This window comes from Pristis pectinata, chromosome 22 (assembly GCF_009764475.1).
Source record: "Pristis pectinata isolate sPriPec2 chromosome 22, sPriPec2.1.pri, whole genome shotgun sequence".
In the NCBI taxonomy this organism is placed as follows: domain Eukaryota; kingdom Metazoa; phylum Chordata; class Chondrichthyes; order Rhinopristiformes; family Pristidae; genus Pristis; species Pristis pectinata.
Genome location: NC_067426.1, coordinates 11,198,264 through 11,222,448, shown reverse-complemented (window position 1 = coordinate 11,222,448; position 24,185 = coordinate 11,198,264). Strand labels below are relative to the sequence as shown.

General features: G+C 39.9%; 2 protein-coding genes across 3 annotated transcripts; one reads left to right on the top strand and one right to left on the bottom strand.

Annotated features, from left to right (window-relative positions):
* The first annotated feature begins 1,695 nt into the window (after positions 1–1,695).
* LOC127581642 (fatty acid-binding protein, brain-like) lies at positions 1,696–6,637 on the top strand. The gene is made up of 4 exons (XM_052036200.1): positions 1,696–1,765; positions 2,934–3,106; positions 5,764–5,865; positions 6,483–6,637. The coding sequence occupies exons 1-4, from the start codon at positions 1,696–1,698 to the stop codon at positions 6,534–6,536; spliced, it is 399 nt and encodes a 132-aa protein (XP_051892160.1). The 3' UTR covers positions 6,537–6,637.
* Positions 6,638–6,980: 343 nt separating this feature from the next.
* On the bottom strand, positions 6,981–24,165 carry zcchc17 (zinc finger, CCHC domain containing 17). 2 transcript variants are annotated; one of them, XM_052036198.1, is made up of 8 exons: positions 24,110–24,165; positions 21,013–21,174; positions 20,872–20,929; positions 20,458–20,558; positions 17,424–17,515; positions 17,025–17,125; positions 11,241–11,368; positions 6,981–10,841 (listed from the first exon to the last, which is right to left on the bottom strand). In XM_052036198.1, the coding sequence occupies exons 2-8, from the start codon at positions 21,052–21,054 to the stop codon at positions 10,644–10,646; spliced, it is 720 nt and encodes a 239-aa protein (XP_051892158.1). In that variant the 5' UTR covers positions 21,055–21,174; positions 24,110–24,165; the 3' UTR covers positions 6,981–10,643. The 2 variants fall into 2 exon arrangements, with proteins under 2 accessions (XP_051892158.1, XP_051892159.1); XM_052036199.1 differs by lacking the exon at positions 24,110–24,165 and adding an exon at positions 23,042–23,061.
* Positions 24,166–24,185: the final 20 nt, after the last annotated feature.

Genomic DNA, 24,185 nt, shown 5'->3' with positions numbered 1-24,185 from the left:
TCTGGACTCTGAATGATGATTAATCCATAAGACCAGCATTGGAAACAAAATAATGCAGTGAAAATAGTTGAATCATTGAGAAAAAATAATTGAATGTGGTTTCAAGTTAATTAGTTCTGCCTATATATAGAATAGAATGGACTTCCAGGACATTTGCCGGTAATTTGCATATATTACAAATCATAAATCCAATCCTAAATAATAAATTTACGTGCAGTGTTTTAAAATCTTTCCAAGATATGATAGTTGTTCCATAAATGTACAATTTTCTTTCTTTTCTTCAGTAGCATTGTTTTAGTGGGAAATAAATCAAACTAACCATTTGTAATTGAATGAAATAAATTTTTTTTTCCCCCAATTTCTGGCTTGTTATCCTTCACTTTATCCCACTGATAGACAACGAAATGAGTACAATAGATCAATAGATAATTCATTTTGTGACTGAGAAATAGTTTATTTCTATTTTTGAACTGCCTGAACTTGTGGTGAATGCCTGAAAATTGCATGCAACTTAAACTTAAAGGGGTGGGGTTGGTAGAAGGGACAAGCCAAAACTTTTGAAGTGCTCAAATGTTGTTTTACCCTACTGCAGCTTTTGCAATTAAACACTCCCTGGCAATAATGAAGAAAGCAAAAATCCTATCTATAGGCATAAACCAGCAGGTTAGCGATGATGCAGCTGACTAATCTATCCCCAATTGATGCATGCTGAACCTAAGTTTGCTCCATTGTTACTCCACATATCTCCACAAATTCTCACTGCAGCATGTCTGGAAGACAAGGGAAGCAGGCTCAAGGTCACTGCTGAGTAATACACTCCGTCTATAATAATTGAGTGTCCATTGGTGTCTCTATAAGGATTGTATGGTGCCACATCCTGAAGCCCTTCATAGGTGTTGACAGGTACATTAAGATAAGTTTGCAAATACTGTTAGTAGAATTAAGGTAAATTTGTCTAATCAAGGATTGGTGACTAGTAATCATCTTGGTGTGCTTGCTTTCACATGGTATCCTCTAAAGCAAGAAACAAAACAATGATCTACCCAACATGAAAGTATCAAATGCTCAGATTATTCGTTGAAGTTTGAATCCATGATTCCCAAAGTGTCACACAAAAGTGCAGCAAAATATATTTTTCCAACCAAATGCTTGAATGCCATCTGTCCAAGATGAGTTTTTAATCCATGTCTTTGAAGTGAAATGATAGACAATATAGATAATGTGCAAGATAAATAGGAATAAAACGAAAGTGATATTTTATATGGTAAAGTTACACAGAAAGGACTTCAGAAAAAATCCATTTAATATAGATCTTCCAGGAAGAAAGGAGTGAGCAAGGAGTATGGAGAGAGCAAGGTAGAGGGGAGGACAGAGAGGGGGAGAGGAGAGCAAGGGGGGAGGGTGCAAGAAAGAAGAAAAGTGACAGGAGAGTGCTAGGAAAGGGGGAGTGGGTCCAGAGCAACAGAGAGAATAGGGAGTTAGTTCAGAGGAAGAGAGATATAGGGGGACGGGGGAAAGAGTGTTGGAAGGAGTGTGTGGGTCCAGAGCAACAGAGAGAGTAGGGAGAAGGAGGTGTGGAAGTGGCTCCACAGGAAGGGGGAGGGGGTCCGAGTGAGAGAGTCGGAGAAGGTCCACAGGAGGGTCCTGGTGAGGGGCAGGGACGGTGGCAGCTGCCCAGTGCGGCCCGAGGCGGCAATGGAGGCATTCGTGGGCACCTGGCGCCTGGTGGACAGCGAGAACTACGACAGTTACATGAGGGAGCTGGGTGAGTGGCGCCTGAGGCAGGCCGCACCCTTCGGCCACCAACAGACCGCACTCAGACAATAAAACAAAAACAAACCCCGAAATCAACACGAATTCCGAGAAATAACAAACGGAACCCGCATCTGAACAAGTGGCAGTGAATGACCGACAGCGGCGAGGAGCTTTACCTGCGGCAGACGCACCCGAGCCGGCCTCCCCTATCCCTTCATACCGTGGGCCGGAGGGGGAGTCAGACCAATGAATACTCTCTGGGCAGCATTAATACTCTCAATGACCCTTAATTAATGCTCAAGGTGGCAATAATACTCTCACCCATCACCTCAACAACTGAATTCCGCCAGGTCCTCGTTATTCGCGAGTGACACTTCCCGCGGATACCTCCGTTGGTAATGATTTCATGGACGTTATTTGACATTCAGCTGCCAACCCCTGCATGGCTACAACATCTATGCAAGTTTAAGCTTGTTGACCAGTTGAAACATACAAGCCCCTTATGCAAACATATCCACATTCCCAACTCTGACCCCTACCTGGCCACACATTGAACCCACACTCCAGACCCAGATACATCCAGCCATTATCCTGACCCTGACTTCAAACCCGTGTACCTGTTCCCAGTGTTCCCAACCCTGGCCCAGACTCCAGCTGTAAACCAATGATTGATATTTCATTACTTGCTAGCACAAGACATCAAATGCAATCCATGTCATGGCAAACAGGATCCAATGGACACCACAAAGGAGGGCTCTGGAGAATTGCACTATATTTACCAACGTTCCCAGTAATACATGACCAGCCTTGCCAGTATGCAGATCTGGAGATAAAATGTCAGTGGATATTGAGGACTTAGAGTAAGAGTGTAATAGTTCTATATTTTAAGAACTTATTGTTTTGACATCCAATTTAGGTGTGCCCTTTTTTGGGCTTGGGGCTTTGGAGTGATTTTAAGCCTGAGTAATTAACACATTTTATATTATATAGGTAAGTGCATAGTTTTAATTCTTCTAATAGAACTTGCTTACTTACTTACTATTTATTTATTTAAAGGATGCATTCTTATGTTAATTATTGGCAATAACAGCATCCTCAGTATTGTACAATGCTATAGTTCCGGTTTGCACAAAGTACATCGTTGTTATATTTATGGGTGCTTCTGCTTCCTAACTCAGGAATGAACTTTGCAACTCGACAGTTGGGCAACGTCACCAAACCCACCACAGTCATCAAAGTGGATGGGGATCAGGTTACTCTGCAAAGCTTCAGCACCTATAGGAGCACAGAAATTACTTTCATCCTTGACAAACCTTTCGACGAGCATACCACTGATAATAGAAATTGCAAGGTAAGGGTATTAGGAGGGTACACTACCAATTCCCTAGTCGGTGTCCTAGTGCCACATAATGTTCAAAAAGTGAATGCTATATATCTCTGATCACTATTCATGGACCACAAAAATCCTCCCTCAGTCTTCATTTTATGGTGCAATCAGCAGTATTTTGTTTGAGGCACATGTAATTATGATGCATTTGATTCATTTGGTCCCATAAGAAGTAAAAAAAGGACATAAATGTATACGAGCAATTGTGAGGAATAAATGAGACTGACTGCAAGGTGTATAGAGGAGGCATTAGGAGCAATGCCAGGTATGTCTATAAACAAATGCCAACCTAGTTAGGATGAAAAACAAGATTACATGCATCCTCAAGCATGACATAGCCAGAGCTAAGCAAACCCGCAACCAATGCATCGCATCAAAAGTCTGCGGTCCTGCGACTTCCATTTGTGAATGTTGGTCGACGATTAAACAACTGATAGGAGGAAATTCCATGAATATCTCCATCTTCAATGGTAGAGCCTAGCACATAAGTGTAAAAGCCGAGGGTGAAATGGTTGCTATCTTCTTTAGTTAGATGTGTTGACTGCATGGTCCTTCCCTGCCTCTGAAGATCCTAACCATCAAGTCTTCAGCCAATTCAATTCACTCCATGTGATATTAAGAACCGCCAAGAGCACTGGGTCAGGAATGTCCATGGGCCACAAAACGATACTGCCAAGGGCTTGTGCTCTAGAATTGGCTGTGTTCTCACCAAGTTGCTCCAGGACAGCTGTAATTCTGGGAACTTTACAATATGTCCAAACAACAGAGTAATATAAATTCAATGCAACTAATTATTGCCCTGTCAGTCATCTTTCAATCATTAGCATTGCATTGGAAGCTTACATCAAAAATGCTATTTTCCATAAGGTCATTTTTTAAATAGTTTATGGAGTTTTTTTATTGGTAAATTTTGGTCTAGTTGTTGTTCACGGGGACCAGTTTGGTGGAAATCTCCCATTTACTGTTTCCAGGCATACCCCACTTATAATTGTTACCATTTCATAACAGCCCTTTGCGTTGGAACAATGTGAAAGAGATTTTAAATTGGAACCAGATTTTTGACAAATTCCGATGGATGTGATGCCCAGACTTCTTTAGCTAGAAACTTTAACTTTGCACATTGAGTTTGGAGATATTATCTGGAAGAATTTCAGATGGATAACTCCTGCTCAGTTTCAGCTGCTCTGCCATTCAGTTTCATCATTAAAATCACCACCATATTTCCACTGCACACAACGTTAAACCAAACAATGGACCTGACAGCAACAAACAATCTGCTGGAGGAACACGGCGGGTCAAACAGCATCTGTGGGGGGGAAAGGAATTGTCAACATTTCAGGTTGAAACCCTGCATCAGGACTAGATTGTTTATTGCTCTAGATTCCAGCATCTACAGTCTCTTGTGTCTCCAGTGGACCAGACAGAATAACAGTGATATGATAATTCACAATTTAAGTGCTTTGACTCCACATGAATATTTTCCTGGAAGTGTACATGATTTTTTCATGTTTATATTACAGAATATTTACTTTTGATTCAGAAATTACCTTGTATACATAATGTACTTACAATATCTTGTTGTTTTTGAATCCCATTATTCTTGTAACACAAAGAAAACAGAGACTTTCTGATTGCTGTGGACTATCATTTGTTTGAACTGCCAGCTCCAATTAGATTAAGAAGGCTGAGCAGGTAATTATTTTTTGGCTGTTATTCTGTGCACTTGCAACAGTTACAACTATATTGTTAGTCTAGGTTTCTAAGTATGAGTTGCAGCATATTTGGAGTCCCTGATAACTGAAAACTAGTGGTCCAAATGCTTGACCTTACAACCCTGAGGGGTGCACTGTTTCATTTGCATTTGTCTCATGCTCTTTCACATTGCATGAGTGTGTGACCCTAAGCAGCACTGCAAAGTCTAAAGCGTCGACTTAAAATTAGGTGGTAGTTTGATTGTCAGTATTGAATAAAGTGGAAGGAAATGAACATATTACTTTGCAAACCATGTCTCTTCATGTATTCAATGCAAAATAAACTGATTTGCTATTTGTAGTTGTTTCATTTTAATAGACTGCTTTATAGCTCTTTAAAGCCCTTGCAGAAAGAATGCTACATATTTCAAAACTGCCCTGGTTCAGTATAATAATTCATCATACTTGACTTTTAAAATAGGCAGTGCAATGTTTACTCTGATTGTGGAGCAGCCAAAATCTACTTACGTGATTGCTCAGATTTACCAATGCACACACACGTTCTAACACATTGTTCTAATACAAAGGGCTGTTATGAAATGGTAACAATATTAAGCACAGATCCCCAAAGAACTATAATATCTTGACACACTTTCTGATGAGAATAATGCTTTTGAATTTAGTTCACAATCAGCATTTTAAAAAGCTGCACAGTAATCTGAAAAAAATGAGAATTGACTGAAAAAGGAACTGGAATAATGAATGCTCAGAACTTCCTAACACAACTGTGTGTCTCCATATTAAGTATGTGAGAAATATGCCCCAAAACTGAAATCATAAATATTAGGCAATATGTATGGGGAACCTTTGTGAGTGGAGTATCTAACCTTATTTATTATCTGCTGAATATGCTGGCTGTTGTTATTCCAGACAGTTGTAACATTTGAAGGTGAAAAATTGATTCAGATTCAGAAATGGGATGGAAAACAAACAACACTTGTCCGAGAAATCCGAGATGGAAAACTCATATTGGTATGTTGAGGAGAGCAAGAGTTTCATTTTTTTTTTAAACAGCCCTTTAAATATATATAAATCTCTCCGAGGTTAAATCATTGTGTATATTCACTGAGGTAATAGAGCTGGGCACAGATTTTGGGAATGATTGGTGGTATCAAACAACCTGACATCAAGGCAAAGTTTTTCCAATCTTGTCCCAGTAATGTGTTTCAGATACAGCATCGGAATCAAAGTATAAATTTGATGACTTCTCTGCTTATTGGAGTAACTAAGACATCAAAGTGCGATCAATATGGACCATTTACAGAAGAAAGCTTCCCTTAATCCAATTTTCCTCAAATGCTAATTTTTGGACCTTGATGTTCAAGTATCAAAGAGTTCCATTTCCCACAGTAGCCACTTGGATGGTCAACTTGCTGCCCATTATACCCACTTGTTAGTCCATGTATTCTAAGAACTGTATTGGTCATGTTATATATATCTTCATAATTAGCAGTAGAAGGAGGAGCTTTTCATTCTCTTATAAAGGAGCTGATTAAGATGCAGCTTCATAACTTTGCATTTGGATTTACATTTAAGCTGTGTACATTTGTATTATCCAATGGCTCTAATGGGTCTTTTTTTTTCTCTAGACTCTTACCTTAAATGATGTAGTAAGTGTTCGCACATATGAGAGGGAAGCATGAGGATGCTACTTTTATGTTATTTGTTGCAATTCATGTTATGGCTCCACAGAGAGAAACATGCAGTGTTATTGTACTTTTCATACATAATTCTTCTGACAAACCTGAAAAAGTATCGCAAATGTATTACATATTTCAGAACAATTGTGGGCTTCTGAATATTCTGAGAATATTTATTTGTATTCCTTATCTTTCAATCAAATAATAAAGTATGTGTTTCCAAACTGAAGGCTTCATTCTGTTACTCGCAAGTTACTAAATAACCCACTGTGAGAGCTTTTTCACTGAAGAACTTGCTTGGATAATAGTTCAAGGCTTTTTATTTATATTGTGGATCAATAAATAATTGAGACAATATTATTATGGAATTTATTAAATCAGATGATTTAGTTGCATTGCCATATGGCACATATGTCGTTTGGCAAATAAAAGGACACCCACTAATCATTACAAATAAGATATTTATTTATCAGTCACATGTACATATGAAGACATAAGAGACTGCAGATGCTGGAATCTGGAGCAAAACCCAAACTGCTGGAAGAACTCATTAGTTCAAACAGCATCTGTGGAGGGAACGGGATGGTCCATGTTTCAGGTTGAGATCTTGCATCAGTACTGAGTGTAGAGAGAAGATAGACAGTATAAAGAGGTGAGAGGGAGGGGTGAGACAGGTTGTTAGGTGATAGGTAGAAAAAAAATAAGGAAACAAAAAAAATTGGGCAGATGGAGCAAAGTAAGATGGATCCCATTGCAGCTGGCAGAAATGGCGAGGGATGATGTGTTGGATGCAGAGGCTAGTGGGATGAAAGGCGAGGACCAAGGGAACTCTCTCTGCTCTGTCTGGGGGATGGGGTGGATGTGTGGTGAGAGCAGACATCCAGGAAACGGAGGAAATGTAAGTGGGGACTTCAGTAGAGGGGAAGCCACATTTCCTGAAAAAGGAGGACATTTTAGAAGTCCTGGAATGAAAAGCCTCATCTTGAGAACAGATGTGGCACAGACAGAAAACCTGAAAGCCATATAATGCTGAAAAAAATGTAAGCCAGAAAGTTTTTAAAGAATGTATGGTGTTTAAACTTTATTGTTTCATAACACTCCAACTTGCATCTTAAATTTGTCTCTTGGATCAAATTCTTGTCTTCCATGTACATACCAAAAATTCCTAATTTTACGAGCAATGACATTCACTTTTCTTTAACTCTCTTCCTCTTCCAGAGTCTGCTAACAACTCATTAAGTTGGATTATATATTCCTCTTTGTTTTCTGCCAATGTGCTTTATACTCTTGTCACTCTAGCTTTGACACTGAATTTAGTTAATTTGACTTTGTTATGATCTGTAATTATATGCTAGGTCATTGAATATACATTGTACATTCATTTATTTGTTCTAATGGGTATTAGGAAGACAGGAGCTGGCCATTCAATCTGTCAAGCTTGTTCCACCTTTTAACTGGATCATGATTCATGTGTTTCTCTTTCTGATCATGACACAGAAGGCAGCCATTCAGCCCATTAAGTCCTGGCCAGCTCCCAGCAGAGCAACTCCATCAACCCATTTCCTTTCTGCTTAATTTCCTGTAGTCCTACAATTTATTCTCTCTCACTTACCCATTTGTTCCTCAAATCTCCTGTGGTTCTTTTTGCCACTAATCTATACCAAAGGGGTAATTTATTTGCTTTTGTTCCATAAACCATGTTTTAAATCATCTATTTGTGATTAAATCTTTTACTTATATTGTATTCAGTTGGTTTCCACCCTTGTTGCATGGTTGTCTAAGAGCACATTGATACATTAGTTCTTCAAAGATGACAATTTTGAAAAGTTTCGGACTTGTGGTTAACGTGGAAGACTTACTTGCAAAAGTGAGGGCTATTTTTCTCAAATGATGAGGAGTAGAGAAAAGGTGGGCAAGACCGTTTCACCATTTTATAATTTCATGGCAGATCTACAATCTCCAGGCCACTTTTATTCACTAGAAAGGAGGAGGATGAGAGGAGACATGATAGAGGTATAAAAAATATTGAGAGGAATAGATAGAGTAGATAGCCAGCGCCTCCTTCCCAGGGCACCAATGCTCAAGACGAGAGGGCATGGCTTTAAGGTTATGGGTGGGAGGTTCAGGGGAGATGTCATGGGGAGGTTTTTCACCCAGAGAGTGGTTGGTGCATGGAATGCACTATCTGGGGTGGTGGTGGGAGCAGATACATTGGACAGGTTCAAGAGTTTGTTGGATAGGCATATGGAGGAATGTGAGATAGAGGGATGTGCAGGAGGAAAGGGTTAGATAGTGTGAGGGTGGTTTGATGGACAGCACAACATGGTGGGCCGAAGGGCCTGTTTTGTGCTATATGGTTCTATGGTTCATGCATTATTTCCCAATATTGCTCAATTCTCTTTGATCTTAGCCTTAAATACACATTTTACAGCCCTCTGGTTTGAAGAATTATGAAGGTTCATATTCCATGAATGAGGAAACTTCTTCCCATCTCAGTACTAAATGGCTGACCACATATCCCAAAATCTTGCCTTTAATTCTTGACTCTCTTGCACAGGAAGCTGCCATTGTGCATACATCTTCTCAATCTATTTAATTGAAATTCTCATTCTCTTAAACATAAGTGAATGCACGACAATCCTACCAAAACAGTCAAGGACAATCTATGACCCTTGGAATTAATTCAGTGAATTTATGGTGCACTATATATAACATTTCCTTAAGTCTGAAGACCAACATAGCTTACCCGATGTTGGTAACCTATCAACATAGGTTACCATAATGTAGGTTACCCCTGGTGTTGTCTCATCAAGGCCCTTCCTTCCTTAGAACGCCAACCTTCTTGAAATAAAGACCAACATACCTTTGGCTTCCTAATTGATTAGAGCAGATGCTTATTAATTTGACTTTGATCATGGGAATATTCACGTCATTATTTTGATAACAAGGGCATACAGTTTGTTTAAAGTTCAATAGTTAACTGATGACAAAAAAACTGCATTTGTCCTCATTGGAAAATACCTGACAACTTTGCCAGTGCGGCAAGCAGTACTTTCCTAAACAGATTTTGGTAGTGTAGCGGAGAGCATAATGCTATTACAGCGCCAGCGACCCAGCTTCAATTCCAGCCACTGTCTGTAAGGAGTTTGTACGTTCTCCCCGTGTCTGTGTGGGTTTCCTCCAGGTGCTTCGGTTTCCTCCCACATTCCAAAGACGTACGGGTTAGAAAGCTGTGGTCATGCTATGTTGGCGCTGGAAGCATGGTGACACTTGCGGGCTGCCCCCAGAACACTCGGCACAAAAGATGTATTTCACTGCGTGCTTCGAGGACATGTGACTAATAAAGACATCTTAAATCTTGTAAACTGATCTACGACTAGCACCCCATAGAGCATTCTAAGCATCCCTTTATGTAAAGCCACATAAAAAAAATTACTATCTTGTCAAATAATTAGATGTCCCAATACTAAACAATCCTCTGCCTGGTATATAAGAAAACAAGTGCCTTAATTGCCCAAGACCCCAAAAGGTTATTGTCCGAGCTAAAATCATAAACTTGTGTGCAATAAAGAAAAGGGTTACTTTGGAGGTGATCAAACAAATGTTGAAAAGCATCCGCCTGGAGCAGTGGATTGCTGAATCGTGAAATCAATGTATAACTGCTTAGCATACAGTTTAGATTTGTTTTTCCTTTTCCAGTACTTTTAATGAAGAAGGTAATTCATTTAAAATAAATTGTTTTCAATTCAATCAAATTAGTGAGTAAAGGAATTTAACAGGATATGCATTTCTATTTATATCACAATAGTATAATTGCAGAACCAATGTATTCATGTTGAAGAGTGCAATATTTAGCCATCCAAGAAACATAAATTGTAAAAAGGGAAAAACAGTCATTTCATGTTACGAAATAGTAAAATATTGCTACCGTTATTTTACAACAAAATAATATTCAGTGTACTTCAGATTAATCTTACAAACAAATACAATGCATTGCCATCAATAACAAGGAAGGAGGGAATCACAGTTTTAGCTTCCTTGAGTGTTAACTTTTACATACCAATATCCTTGATCACAAAATTCAATTTTCAGGTTTTCTACAGTCCTTGCCTATTCCTTCTTCCTGGATCCTTTATGTTTTTTGTGTTTTTTGTGTTTCTTTTTGTGTGACTTTCGAGTCTTTTTTGAATGCCTGTGCGTTTTCATATCTGCACGGTCCTGCTCGCTGTTCGTGTCTGATGTCTCTGAAGAATAAGATTTGATGGAAGTTGCCTTTCCCTTGCTCTTCTTCTGTTCCTTTTCTTTTTCCTGCAAAAGATCATATATTTATTTACAATAACACTGGTAAAACAGCTGCTATTTTCTTTCACACAATTGGTTTGAAAATAGTTAAGTTCTAAACTGGTCCATTTTTATTTTTTCTCTCAATTTTGTCATTTCTTCCAATTTCAAATATGGCAAAACATACATGGTCCAATGTTTGGACATGTTAAGACAGTCAGTATCATTATATCATCTCAACATAGCCACTGCTGAATTTCCTCACAACGCCAGACAAGAAATAAGAATTCTGCACTGGATATTGGAAGCATCAAATCAGATCAATATTAAGGAGTCTTTCTATTACTGAACCACCTACTTGTGACAGCAATATTCTAGATGGTTGGAATTACAGGTTAAGCTTCCAACTGTTAAATATGTAATTACCTTCTTTTTCTTCTTTGGAGGTTGACATTCAGATTGGCTAGAACAGTTGGCTAATTCCACTTCTTCATCAGGAACCAGGCTATATTTAACACCTCCGGGCTGCATAAAGCAGTCTTTTGCAAAATGCCCTGGAAGGAAAACAAAGTTTGCTTACAGTCTGTTTGAAGCTGTGATGCACCCCTACTCACTGCCAAAGATGCAGCTGGAGAGCTACCGTGCAATGTGAGACACATATGAAAACAGATGCCCACTTACACAAAATTAATTATTTGACTAGAGACCAGAACTACAGATTCTAATGCTGCCCTAAGCCCAGACACAGTCAGTTACCAAGCATGGTCATTTAAACAATTTATTCCTGAGTCAATGAATCTTTTATTGCAGAATTCAAAGTCCTAGGACCTGTGGGATTTGTTCAGCTTATAACCATACCAAATAGTCAATACATTTATCAAAAGGAAGATTTTTCCATCTCAATTCTTCTAATATTAGCTTCTCTGCCTAAAGACTTTTGGTTATTCCACAATATAGTAGGATAATGATTGTTCCTAAAACCCAAAGATAAAGTTGCAAAAAGACTCAATGAATAATAATTAATCTCAATGTTGGCAAAGCCAGTATTAGTTGCATATCTGTGGTTGCCCTTGAGAAGTTCGTGGTGAGCAACCTTTTTGAAGTGTTGTAGTCCTTCTGGTGAAAGTATTCCCACAAACCTGTTGAGCAGGGACTTCCAGGATTTGGACCTAGTGACATTAAGGAATGAACAGCAATCTATTTCCAATTTAGGATGGTGTTGAACTTGGAGGGGAACATACAGATGGTGGTTTTCATATACCCTTGCTTCCTATAAAGTACGTACCGAAGTCTAGGACTGCAGCATTCAAATCAGTTGACCCCGATCTTTACAAGAAATCGAGATATGACTTCCATAAAGCTATCAGAGATGCCAAGATACAATATCAGTCCAAAATAGAGTCCCAGACCAGCTGTCAGTTGTGGCAGGGCTTACATGCTATAATGGGCTAAAAAACAAAGTCAGGCAGCATTACTGACACAGTGCATCCCTTCCTGGAGCTTAACGCATTCTATGCACGTTTTGGACAGAAGGGGATTGGTATGTCACCACCCAGCCCGACAGCCTCCAATGCACCTGAACCCATAGTCACCGTTAAGGGCGCAAGATTAGTCTTCCAGAGAGTGAACCTATGGAAAGCATCTGGCCTGGATGATGTCCCCGGTTGTGTCCTCAGATACTGTGCAGATCAGCTGGCTGGGGTATTTGCAGACATTTTTAAGCTCTCTCTGCTTCAATCTGAGGTTCCCACCTGCTTTAAGACTACTATCATCCTGGTACCTAAGCAAAACAAGGTAACATGCCTCAATGACTACCGCCCGGTGGCTCTGACATCCACCATCATGAAGTGCTTCGGGAGGCTGGTTACGGCACGCATTAACTCCAGCATCCCGGAAAACCTCGACCCACTGCAATTCGCCCATCACCGAAACAGGTCTACGACGGACGCCATCTCCCTGGCCCTACATTCATCTCTGGAGCATCTGGACAGTAAAGACACCTCCATTAGACTATTGTTTATTGACTACAGCTCTCCTTCTATACTATAATTCCAAGCAAACTCATCAGCAAACTCCAAGGCCTGGGACTCAACACTTCCATTTGTGACCTGATCCTTAACTTCCTGACCAATAAACCACAATCAGTAAGGATAGGCAGCAACACCTCTGGTATGATGACTCTCAACACTGGTGCCCCACAAGGCTGCGTCCTCAGCCCTCTACTCTACTCCACTCCCTATACATTCATAACGATGAGTCAGACTACAGGAAGGAAATAGAGTTTAATAACATTTTGTCATGACAACAATCTTTCCCTCAATGTCAGCAAAACAAAAGAGCTGGTCACTGACTTCAGGAAGTGCGGGTGGTACACATGCTCCTGTCTATATCAACGGTGCTGAGGTCGGGAGCTTCAAGTTCCTTGGAGTGAACAGCACCAACAGCCTGTCCAGGTCCAAACACATAGATGCCACAGCCAAGAAAGCTCACCAGCGCGTCTACTTCCTCAGGAGGCTAAAGAAATTTGGCACATCCCCTTTGACGTTCACCAACTTTCAGCGATGCATTATAGAAAGCATTCTATCTGAATGCATCACAGCTTGGTATGGCATCTGCTTTGCCCAGGACTGCAAGAAACTGCAGAGAGTCGTGGACGCACCTCAGCATATCACGGAAACCAGCCTCCCCTCCATGGACCCTGCCTATACTTCTCACTGCCTCAGTAAAGTAAGCAGTGTAATCAAAGACGCCACCCACCCTGGACAATCTCTCCTCTCCCCTCTCCCATCAGGCAGAAGATAAAAAAGCAGGTACCACCAGGCTCAAAGACAGCTTCTGTCCCGCTGTCATAAGATTATTGAACGGTTCCCTAGTAGGATAAGATGGTCTCTTGACCTCACAATCTACCTCATTATGACCTTGCACCTTATTGACTACCTGCACTGCACTTTTCTCTGTAATTGTGACATTTTACTCTGCATTCTGTATTGTTTTACCTTGTACTACCTCAATGCACTGTGTAATGAATTGATCTGTATGGACGGTATGCAAGACAAGTGACAATAATGTGACGTGACAATAATGAACCAATTCCAATAAAGGTTCCAAGCTTGATAGGTGCTGTCTGAATAAAGGAGAGTACCTGCAGTAGATTTTGCAATGGAACCACGGTTTGTCAATGGTGGAGGGAATGAATGTTTAGTCTGGTGGATGACATGCCAGTCAAGAAGACTGTTTTATCCTAGATGGCATCAACCTTCTTGAGTGTTCCTGCAGATGTACTCATCCAGGCAAATGGACCACATCACATCATGCTCCTCATGTGTCGTGGAATGGCTCTGTGGTGTCAGGAGGACTGCTTCAATTGGTGAGAAGTTCCAGAATGTTCAATTATATTTGCATCAGCAAACATCTCCACCAATAACCCTGCAAGAAGGTTTGTTGAAAAAGCAGCTGAAGATGGCTGGACCGAGGACATTGCTCTGAGGAGCAACTGCAGTGGTGTCATTGGGGATGATTTCCTTCCAATCATCTTCCTTTGTACAAAGGGCAGTTACTCTCACTTCACCTCTGGAAGTTTTACCAAGTTGTGATAATGAGGGCTTGAAGCAAGTGATCTAAACAAAACCTAAACTGGGTATCTGTAAGCAGGGTACCAACTAATAAGAGCTGCTTGATAACATTGTTGGGGACATCACACATCACTTTGCTGATGATTGAGGGTAGATCAACTGGGCAGTAATAAGCTGTATTGGATTTGTCCTGCTTTTTGTGAACAGGAGGTAACTTTCCATGTTGTCATAGAGATGCCAGTGTTGAACCTGCACTGGAACAGATTGACTAGCGCCACAGTCAGCTCTGAGGAGCATGTCTTCAGCACTATGTTACATGGTCCCATAACTATTGCAGTACTCAGTACTTTCAATACATCTTGCTGAAGACAGGCAGCACAGTGCCACAGCTAGCAGAGCTACTGCCTCACAGTGCCAATGACCCAGGTTCAATCTTGACCTCGGGTGTCGTCTGTGTGGATTTGCATGCTCTCCCTGTGACTGTGTGGGTCTCCTCCAGGAGCTCCAGTTTCCTCCCACATCCCAAAGATCTGCAGGTTGGTAGGTGAATTAGCCTCTGGAAATTGCCCCTAGTGTTAAAGTGAGTGGGTCGACGGTCCAATCAGGGAGTTGAAAATGTGGGGAGAATATAAGAAAAATGGGAATGATGTAGTATTAATGTAAACAGGTGGTTGATGGTTGGCACAGACTTGGTGGGCTGAAGAGCCTCTTTCTGTGCTGTCTCTCTCTTTGATTCTATGGCTTCCATAACAATGGAGATCTCAGGAGAAAGCCAGGATGGACCACCTATTAGTGCTGCTGGCTGGATGTGGTTGTGACCACTTCAGGCTTGCCTTTACCACTCTCAAGCTAAGCTCTACTGTTGTTGAGGATGAGGATGTTCTTCTCCTTTTGTTAGCTGTTTAATGGCCCATCCCCATTCACAACACATTGTGGCATGACTGCGGAGCTCTGATCTGATCTGCTGATTGTGGGAATGCTTAGTTCTACCTACTGCATGCATGTAGTGTTGTGTTGCAACTTTAGCAGGCTGGCATTTCATTTTTAGGTATGCCTAGTACCACTCCTGGAATGCCCCTTTGCACTTTTCATTGAACAAGGGTTGATCTCCTGGCTTCACTGTAATGCCACAAAGTAGAGTTCAGACATGCATATTCAGTACACTAAATTTCATTGACACCCATCATTTCATTGCACTGGCAGTCATTACAATTGTTCTAGTCCAAGAAATGTTGAGCCCCCTTTCAACATATTCCCTAACTTGAGCTTTGCATGGATGGGAAGTGATCAGACTCTGTGTGCTCACTCATTGTTATCACTATGAATCCATTGCCACAGCATCCCAACTCCATATAACACAAAATAATCCAACAGAATTTATGCCAAGTGGTAATGATAATTCATAGAGAAGACAACATACCTCAGGTTTCAGATGGCTACCACAAAACATCATCCAAACTTCTGTGCAGCTGCCTATTTGGATCACTGGTAGCATACACATCACTTTTATGAAACATTTTTGAAGAGGCACACATCACCACATGATCACCATTTGCAGCAAGTGCTTAATTTTGTCAGAGTATTTGGTATGGAAGAACATATAAAGTTCCCTTATATTTTTTTTAAATCATCCCATCTTACTTCACTAAACCTCATAAAATATGGTTGAAATGATTAAGAATGGAAAAAAAAAATCTAAAGCTCCCCAGGAACAAAAAGAATCTCATCACTTTAAGAGCCCTCACAAGCACCTACCACTCTCCAAATTAAACCTCACAACATGTTTGATTTTCCAGGTAAAACTCCCTGTACTATCACAAAGCTGAATGCTGACTATAATAAATTAACTTACAGAGATAGCTGTGTTCCAAGGACTCTCAAACAATTGTATCATCAATTTTAAATCGAGTTCACAAGGGAAGTTATTAAAATGCTACCCATTTTTATTGCTTAGCTTCAAATTTATAGCCTTTCAGTCTTTGCGCTTAAAAGGGAGCCATGGTATTATATCTGTCCTGCAATGTTTTGGGAATTAATTTATGTTCCCCTAATTTTTTTTGCAGAGAAAAGTACTCCCTGGTTTCTACCTTCGTTACACTTAAGCCAATGATTCACTACCCTGTTATTATGCTCTTCCAGTGGGAGGAATGGATTATCTAAACTGGGATTGTAGTTCAATAAGGTTCTTGAGCAATTCTCTGCTCGGTGCATTGATTGAGGAATAGTACTCAAATCCAGTTAACTGCCATCGCGTATATCCACCCAGATGTCATAGATCAAACTTTAAATGTGCTGCAGGGTGCATTTACACATCATAGTCAATGCAAAGCTGACATCATATTGCAAACCAATTTCCAAACAAAGCTAAGTGAGATCAACTCCACCTGCATGTTCCATTCATCTTCAGTCAGTGGAATCAAGCTGCAGTTTGTTTGTTGTGGTGATAAGTAGAAAATCAACTTTTGCAGCTACAATATGCTTACACTTATAGATGGTTAACAATCTCAAAAGGAGAAATAAATTCATTTATCACTCTGGGGTTTAAAATTTCAATCCCTAACCGAATTCTGCTAAACCTAACAGGAGCTACAATTTACCTGCAACTCTTAATCACAAATAAGAACAATAATGTAAGTACCTTTACATCCACATTTTTTGCAAAATGTGTTCAATACAGCTTCAAGTGTTATCTTCTGTGCTGTAAAGTCTTTGAACTTGCGTTTTCTTCTCTCATCCTGACTGTAAACAGTCAATAAATGGTGTTAGACTTAACCATTTTCTATCTTTCATCTACAGATATTATGTTCCATTTTTACATGCAATGTAGCATGGTATTTAGTTTTTTTTTGCATAAAGCAAATTACTTGTTTTGATTACAGGAAATTACAAAGCATTTGTGTGGGAGAAGGATAATAGTAACTGCTGAATGGTCAAAAAACCCTAAACTCAACAGATCGCTTTAAGTGTTGAAATATTTCAAATTTTCAGAGTGTATTTCATAAACAAACAAGTTAAATCTGTTAACAGAAACACATACTCAAGAGCCACATTATTTGGATCGAGGTCCATCCCAGATCCTTGATTGACAGACTTCATTGAAAGAGAAAGCTTGACTTTGCCGTCCTTCACCTAAAAATATAAGCTTTACATTCATAAAGGGACAGAAACCTGTCCTTGGCCACTTGCAGTAAATACATAATTTAGTAACAGACTGACTTTAATTGTGTGCATTTAGTGCAAACAATCAATAACAAATTTCCATCCTAAGGTTTATTAAAAAAATTTCACTGCAACATCATATGAACATGTTGTAGACTTGAACCTCAAAATTCATGTACACAAATTTCTTAAAGGTTATGGGATACTTTATCAACCACAATAAACAATAAGGTGAGAGAGCGAGAGAGACATATAATCATACAGCACGAAAACAGGCCATTTGGCCGACTACTTCCATGCCAAACAGTGGGCTGAATGGCCTGTTTTCATGCTGTATGACTATGACTGTATATACGACTGTATTAATCCCTTCTTCCAGCACTTGGCCTGTAGCCTTCTATGCTTCAGTGATTCAAGTGCCTGTCTGGACACTTCTTAAGTGCTGTCAGTAACTCTGCTTCCACCACTCTCTCAGGCTGTGCATTCCAGATTCTCACTTCTCTGGGTGAAAAAGATCCTTCTTAGATTCCCTTTAAATTTCTCAACACGTACCCTAAATCTATGTCCACTAGCTTTATTCACCTCAGATATGGGGAAATGTTTCCTGCCGTCTATCTCTCAATGTTATCTACCTCAATCATGTCCCCTCTTAACCGCCTTAGCTCCAGGGTAAACAGAGCTAGCTTCTCCAGTCTCTCCTCATAACTGAGACATTCAATCCCAGACAACATCCTGGCGAATCTCCTCTGCACACTCTACAGTGCTATCACCTACAGTGTGGTAACCAGATGTGCCTGTATCCTCCAGCTGAGCTCTGATGAATCTTTATGGAGCATAATCTCCTGGTCTTATATTCATTGCCCTGACTAATGAATGCCAGTGTCCCATACACATTCTTAACCACATTATATGCCACCTTCAAGGATCGTTGAACTTATGCTCAAGGCCCCTCTGATCCCTTGCAACCTACCATTCACAGTGCATCTCCAAGCCTCATCAGTACTCCCAAAATGCATCAACTCATATTTATCAGCATTAAACTCCATCTACCATTTCACCAACATTTAACCCTGACGCCCAAGACTAACTTCCACACGATCAACAATTCAACCATTCTTCGTGTCGTCTGCAAACTTACTGATCAGGCTTACTACATCCACATCCAAATCATTCACACATTTTACAACACCAATCCCTGTGAAACACCACCAATCACAGGCATCCAATCATAAAGACAGCCCACTATCATGAAACCTCTTTCCTATTGCCAAGCCAATTTTGAATTCAATTTACTGACTTTTCCTGGGTCCTAATCTTTTGGACCAGTTTCCCATGTGGGACCTTATCAAAGGCTTTACTGATGTCCATGTAAACCATATCAACTGCACTGCCCACATCAGTAGACTTTGCTACCTCTTCAAAAAATTCAATCAGATTGGTTAGACATGACCTGCCCTTGAAAAAGCCATGTTGGCTGTCTCTGAATAGTCCCTGCCTTTCCAAATGATCATTAATCCTGTCCCTCAGAATTTTTTCAAAATAACTTCCCTACTACTAACTTTGGGCTCAATGGAAATGTCAAGTACTAAAGCGCATAGGTTTAAGTTTAGAGGAGAAAGTTTTGCAGCAAGTTTTTTTAAAAATAGAGTGGCAGGGTCTGGAATGCACTGCTGGCGGAGATGGTAGAAGCAGATACAATAGCAAGGTTTAGGAGGCATTTAGAAAGACACATGAACAGGCAGGCAATAGAGGGTTATGCCAATGAGCAGCCAGATGGGATTAATTTAATTTGGCATCATGGTTGGTGCAAAAATGATGGGCTGAAGGGCCTGTTCCTGTACTGTACTCATCTGTGTTTCCAATTCCAAATTCCAAGAACCACTTAATATGTAATTTTGATTTTTCTTGAATTTTCTTGAATTAATCTTGAATTTTCCATTAAATTTTCATTTTTGAATTCTGCCTACCACTTTTGTTCCCATTGATCCAGCCTTTTATGATCTTCTGAACTGTGGCAGTTTGGTCATTCATGTTGTTTGCAACACATAATTTGATGCACCGTGTATTCCCAGACATAGTGAACAAATATATTGTTCTCCAAGTCATTTATAAAAAATTATGCAGCTACCATAACTCCAGTCTTGTCAGACCCTACTTGCAATCACTCTCCAAATATGTTTCAATGCAGGCTAATATTTTACTACCTATTCCATAGGAAGCGCCTGGCAAACCAATCTATCATGTGAAACAATGTCAAATGTTTCTGTGGAAACCAAGTAGCTAACAGCCACCACCTTACTCAATCCCACAACTATTAAGCTCCTCAATGTGGAAAAAAAGGTATATTTTTACATGCTTCTCACAATATACAATCCCTCAAGTTCTTTTACTTTATCTTTTAAAAGTATCAGAAAACAAATTATAGAAAAATCAGTTGATGAAGATATTGCTTTTGAAGCTTTTCTCAGCATTGTGCAAAAAACTGTAAAGCAACTTGTAGCAAATATGAAAGCAAAGTACTGCAGATGATGGAAGTCTGAAATAAATATGAAAAATGATGATACACTCAGTTGTACTTGAAGGTTCTTGACCTGAATGTTAACTCTGCTTCTCTCTCCATAGATGCTGCCTGGTCTGGTGAGTGCTTACAATATTTTCTTTTACGTAGGTATCTAATTGTCTTGCACAATGCACAAAGGGAAAATTTTCCTCACATCATGAAGGATCATTGACCTGCAAATGTTAACTCATAATTCTCTGTCCACAGACACTGTCTGAGCTGCTGAGTATCCTCCACACTATTGTTATTTCATATTGCCAGATCTGCACTATTTTCCTTTTGAATATTTCCCCTACAGATTATCAGGATAAAGGAGTTAGGGGGAAAAATGTGCAGCAAGAAGTTCTTGTACCTCTTTCCCAATTACTTTAACCCAAACCTTTTCTCCAACATCGACAATCTCAGATGGATTATCCACCCGACTTGCTGACATGTGTGTCTTGTGGACAAGTCCTGCAAAACAAAATAAGCATTGAGTACATCAACTCTCATCGTAATGCCTACACCCCTGACCATTCAATGCAGAGACCCATGACTTGCCCCGCTTTGGCCCAACACTTCTGCTCCTTTTCTATGTCTGAGTTATGTTGTTGGGTTTGTCATCTTAAACTTGGAAAATATATAACTGGTAGCTTTTAATATTACTGGGATTACTTAATTTAACAATTGTCACATTAAAAGATTATATTCATTCAGTGAGAGGAAAGGATTTGTGTATCATAACAGGTGTGCTGCTAATATACAAAACAGTAACAGGATACTACACCTTGCCGTTTGCAACCAGGAATTTTAACAAAGGCTCCATATTCCATGACAGATGCAACCTAAAATAAAAGTGAAAATTTATTTTAAATAGTTAATAACAATTGAAGGAAACCTGTGTGTATTTAAAGCAATAAAGATGTACCTCGCCCTGGGAGATTGAGTACATTTCAGGCATGTCCTCCATCTTTATGCAGTAGATAGTCCACTAAAGAAAGAAGAAGTTCTTGCAGGATTCTTCAGATGATAGCTATGAAATACGTATTTGCCAGGAATATATTGTTTTTGCATTTTTCCCCAAGAGGTTCTAGATGAAGAAAATCAAATGCAATTAATAAAAATTTTGTTTTCAGAATGTGACAGGATGCTGACAAAGTTATATTGATCCACTTATGAGGAAGAGATGGGTTTTCACTCCTCCTCATTGGCATTTCTCTCAATGGAAATCAAATGCTCCCTAAACTAATACTTAAAGTTTGTCTCCTGGAGCACTTACTTAATTTTAAATCCAATCATGAAATATTCTTCATGAATTAGCCAGAAATCTTTCAATGGAAATAAAATCTGTGGGATTCAAAACTTTATATACATTCTTAGCCAAGCATCAGACTGAAAATTGAATTTAGACCTTCATTATTGGCATAGAATCATTGGAGGTTCTTCAAAGGCCACACCAATTAAATATCTGCACAATGAATAAAACTATCCTGCAATCTGAATATATTACACTTACTTTTATGCTTTCATATTTCTCATGAAATAGGAGGCCATTCGGCCCATCAAATCTATGCCAGATCTCAGAGCAAGTCCATCTTTCCCATCCTCTATTCATTTCTCTGTAACCCACTCTTTCTCATATGCCCAGAACTCCACCCTGATTTACCCATCACTCACCAAGGGACAGAATAGGGTAATTTACTCCATTAACCCCTTGTCAATGAAGCACTTCTGAATTGTTGTTACTCTTATAATGAAGCAAATGGAACAGCCATTTTGTGTACAGCAGCTTCCCACAAACAGCAATGTGACCAAGAATAAAAAGAACTGCATATGATGGAAATGTTAAATAAAAAGAGAAAGTACTGGAAACACTCAAAAGATTAGGCAGCATTTTATGAAGTGAGAAACAAAGTTAATGTTTCAAGTCAGTAGTTTTTTTTAAATCAGAGCTGGATAAGTGTAGAATTGTAATGTGATAATAACTGGATATTTTAGAAATATTGACCTGGACATTCAGAATAACTTCCCTGCTCTTCATTGAAATAGCGCCAATAGATCTTTTACATTTCTTCAGGGTGTAGGCAGCTGAGATGAGGGATGCAAGCTTCAGCGAGTCATTCAGCTCACAGTCCTGCACTTTGGAATGTGTGACGGCCTCATATTAAGGTCTTGTTCAAGAAACAGGACCTCCAATAGCGTAGAACTCCCTCTGTATAGTGCCAGGATATAGCCTAAATTTTTTCAGTAGAATTTAACTTTGGAAGCTTCTGATTCAGAGATGAGAATGCTGACCATTAAGCCACAACACCACCCAACTCATTACATGCTTGACATGCATGCCAATACTTCTTTGTAACTTTGTTCTTACTTTTCATATTCATTTTGCTAATCCAACAGCATCAGATTTGTATATATTTAAGGCTACAGTTATATCACCACTGTAACTTTGATAACCCAATAATAATGCTTTTATCTCATATTCTAAAAAAAGTGGTGGGAATCTCCTTCAGGAGGCCATCTCACTGTCCAAAAATGCTACACCAGCTAATCAGCCATTTACCAACCCCCACCCCCACAAAACCCAAATATACTTTATTCATTAAAATTTGCAATTATACATGTTATTGCATTTATTGTACCTAGCATATCATAATGCTGGGTACAATGACTTGCTTCATATCAACATTTTTTTCATTTCCAAATATTCCCTGCAGCATGTCGGAGGTGTTTTTACACAGGACCCAGCCCCTCAATGAGCAGTGGTAGAAGGGCCCTAAATTTATGGCCTTTCCCCATAAAGCCTTTGTAGCAGCTGAACCATACTTTCAGGGAGTCGCTTAGCACATTGGAATATATCAGTCTGCAACATTTGCTTGCGGGAAGCTCTTCACACTGGAACACAAGCAAGTTTGGATGCGAGGGGGTGGGGGGGAAGAAATCTCATTGAAACCTACCAGATACTGGATAGAGTGGACGTGGAAAGGATGTTTTCATTAGTGGGAGTCTAGGATCCAAGGGCACAGCCTCAGAATAAAGGGACGTCCACTTAAAACTGAGATGAGGAGGCAGTTCTTCAGCCGCAAGGTGGTAAATCTGTTGAATTCATTACCAAAGAGGGTTGTGGAGGCTAAATCATTGGGTGTATTTAAGGCAGAGGTTGATAGGTTCTTGATTGATAAGAGGGTTAAGGGTTACACGGAAAAGGTGGGGGGAATGGGGTTGAGAGAGAGAAAAAAAAATCAGCCATGATTAAATGGCGGATCAGACTCGATGGGCCGAATCGCCTGATTCTGCCCTGATATCTTACAGTCTATGTTATAGGCAGACCAAACTGTGCCTCTCACTAAACTGATGTTCGTCCTCCAACAACTGATTTTGTCTCAGCACAGATTCCTGAAGATAACCCACACAGCCGTCTTTGTTATTCAGCTACATGTGACGAAGCCTGAATAAAACTACTGTTATTTTTAAATTTTTTAAAATTTTATTTACAGCATGGTAACAGGCCCTTCCGGCCCAACGAGTCTGTGCCGCCCATTTTGAACCCCCAAATTAACCTACCCGTATGTCTTTAGCATGTGGGAGGAAACCGGAGCACCCGGAGGAAACCCACGCAGACACGGGAGAACGTACAAACTCCTTACAGACAGCGTCGGGAATCGAACCCCGATCGCTGGCGCTGTAATAGCGTTGTGCTAACCGCTACGCCACTGTGCCGCCGTACTACATCAATGCACCCTCTACTAACTCAATGTAACTGCATTGTGTAATGAATTGGCCTGTACAATCGGTTTGCAAGACAAGTTTTTCACTGTACCTCGGTACAAGTAACAATAATAAACCAAATCCAATACCTTCCAGGCCCTGCACTGAGTGACTCCAACCAGCTGTGGACCCAGAAACAAATTGGAAACATAACCTAAAGCACAACAATCTCTCTTTACAGGTAACAGTCATTAAAATATAAACTGGAACATAATAACTACAACACAGACAATTAATTGACAATAAACAAAAGTCACCATTCATCCTGCAACCACCATCTTGCAAACTTCTCCTAACAGAACCAATAGTAACGATCCTTACTCAACCCTACCT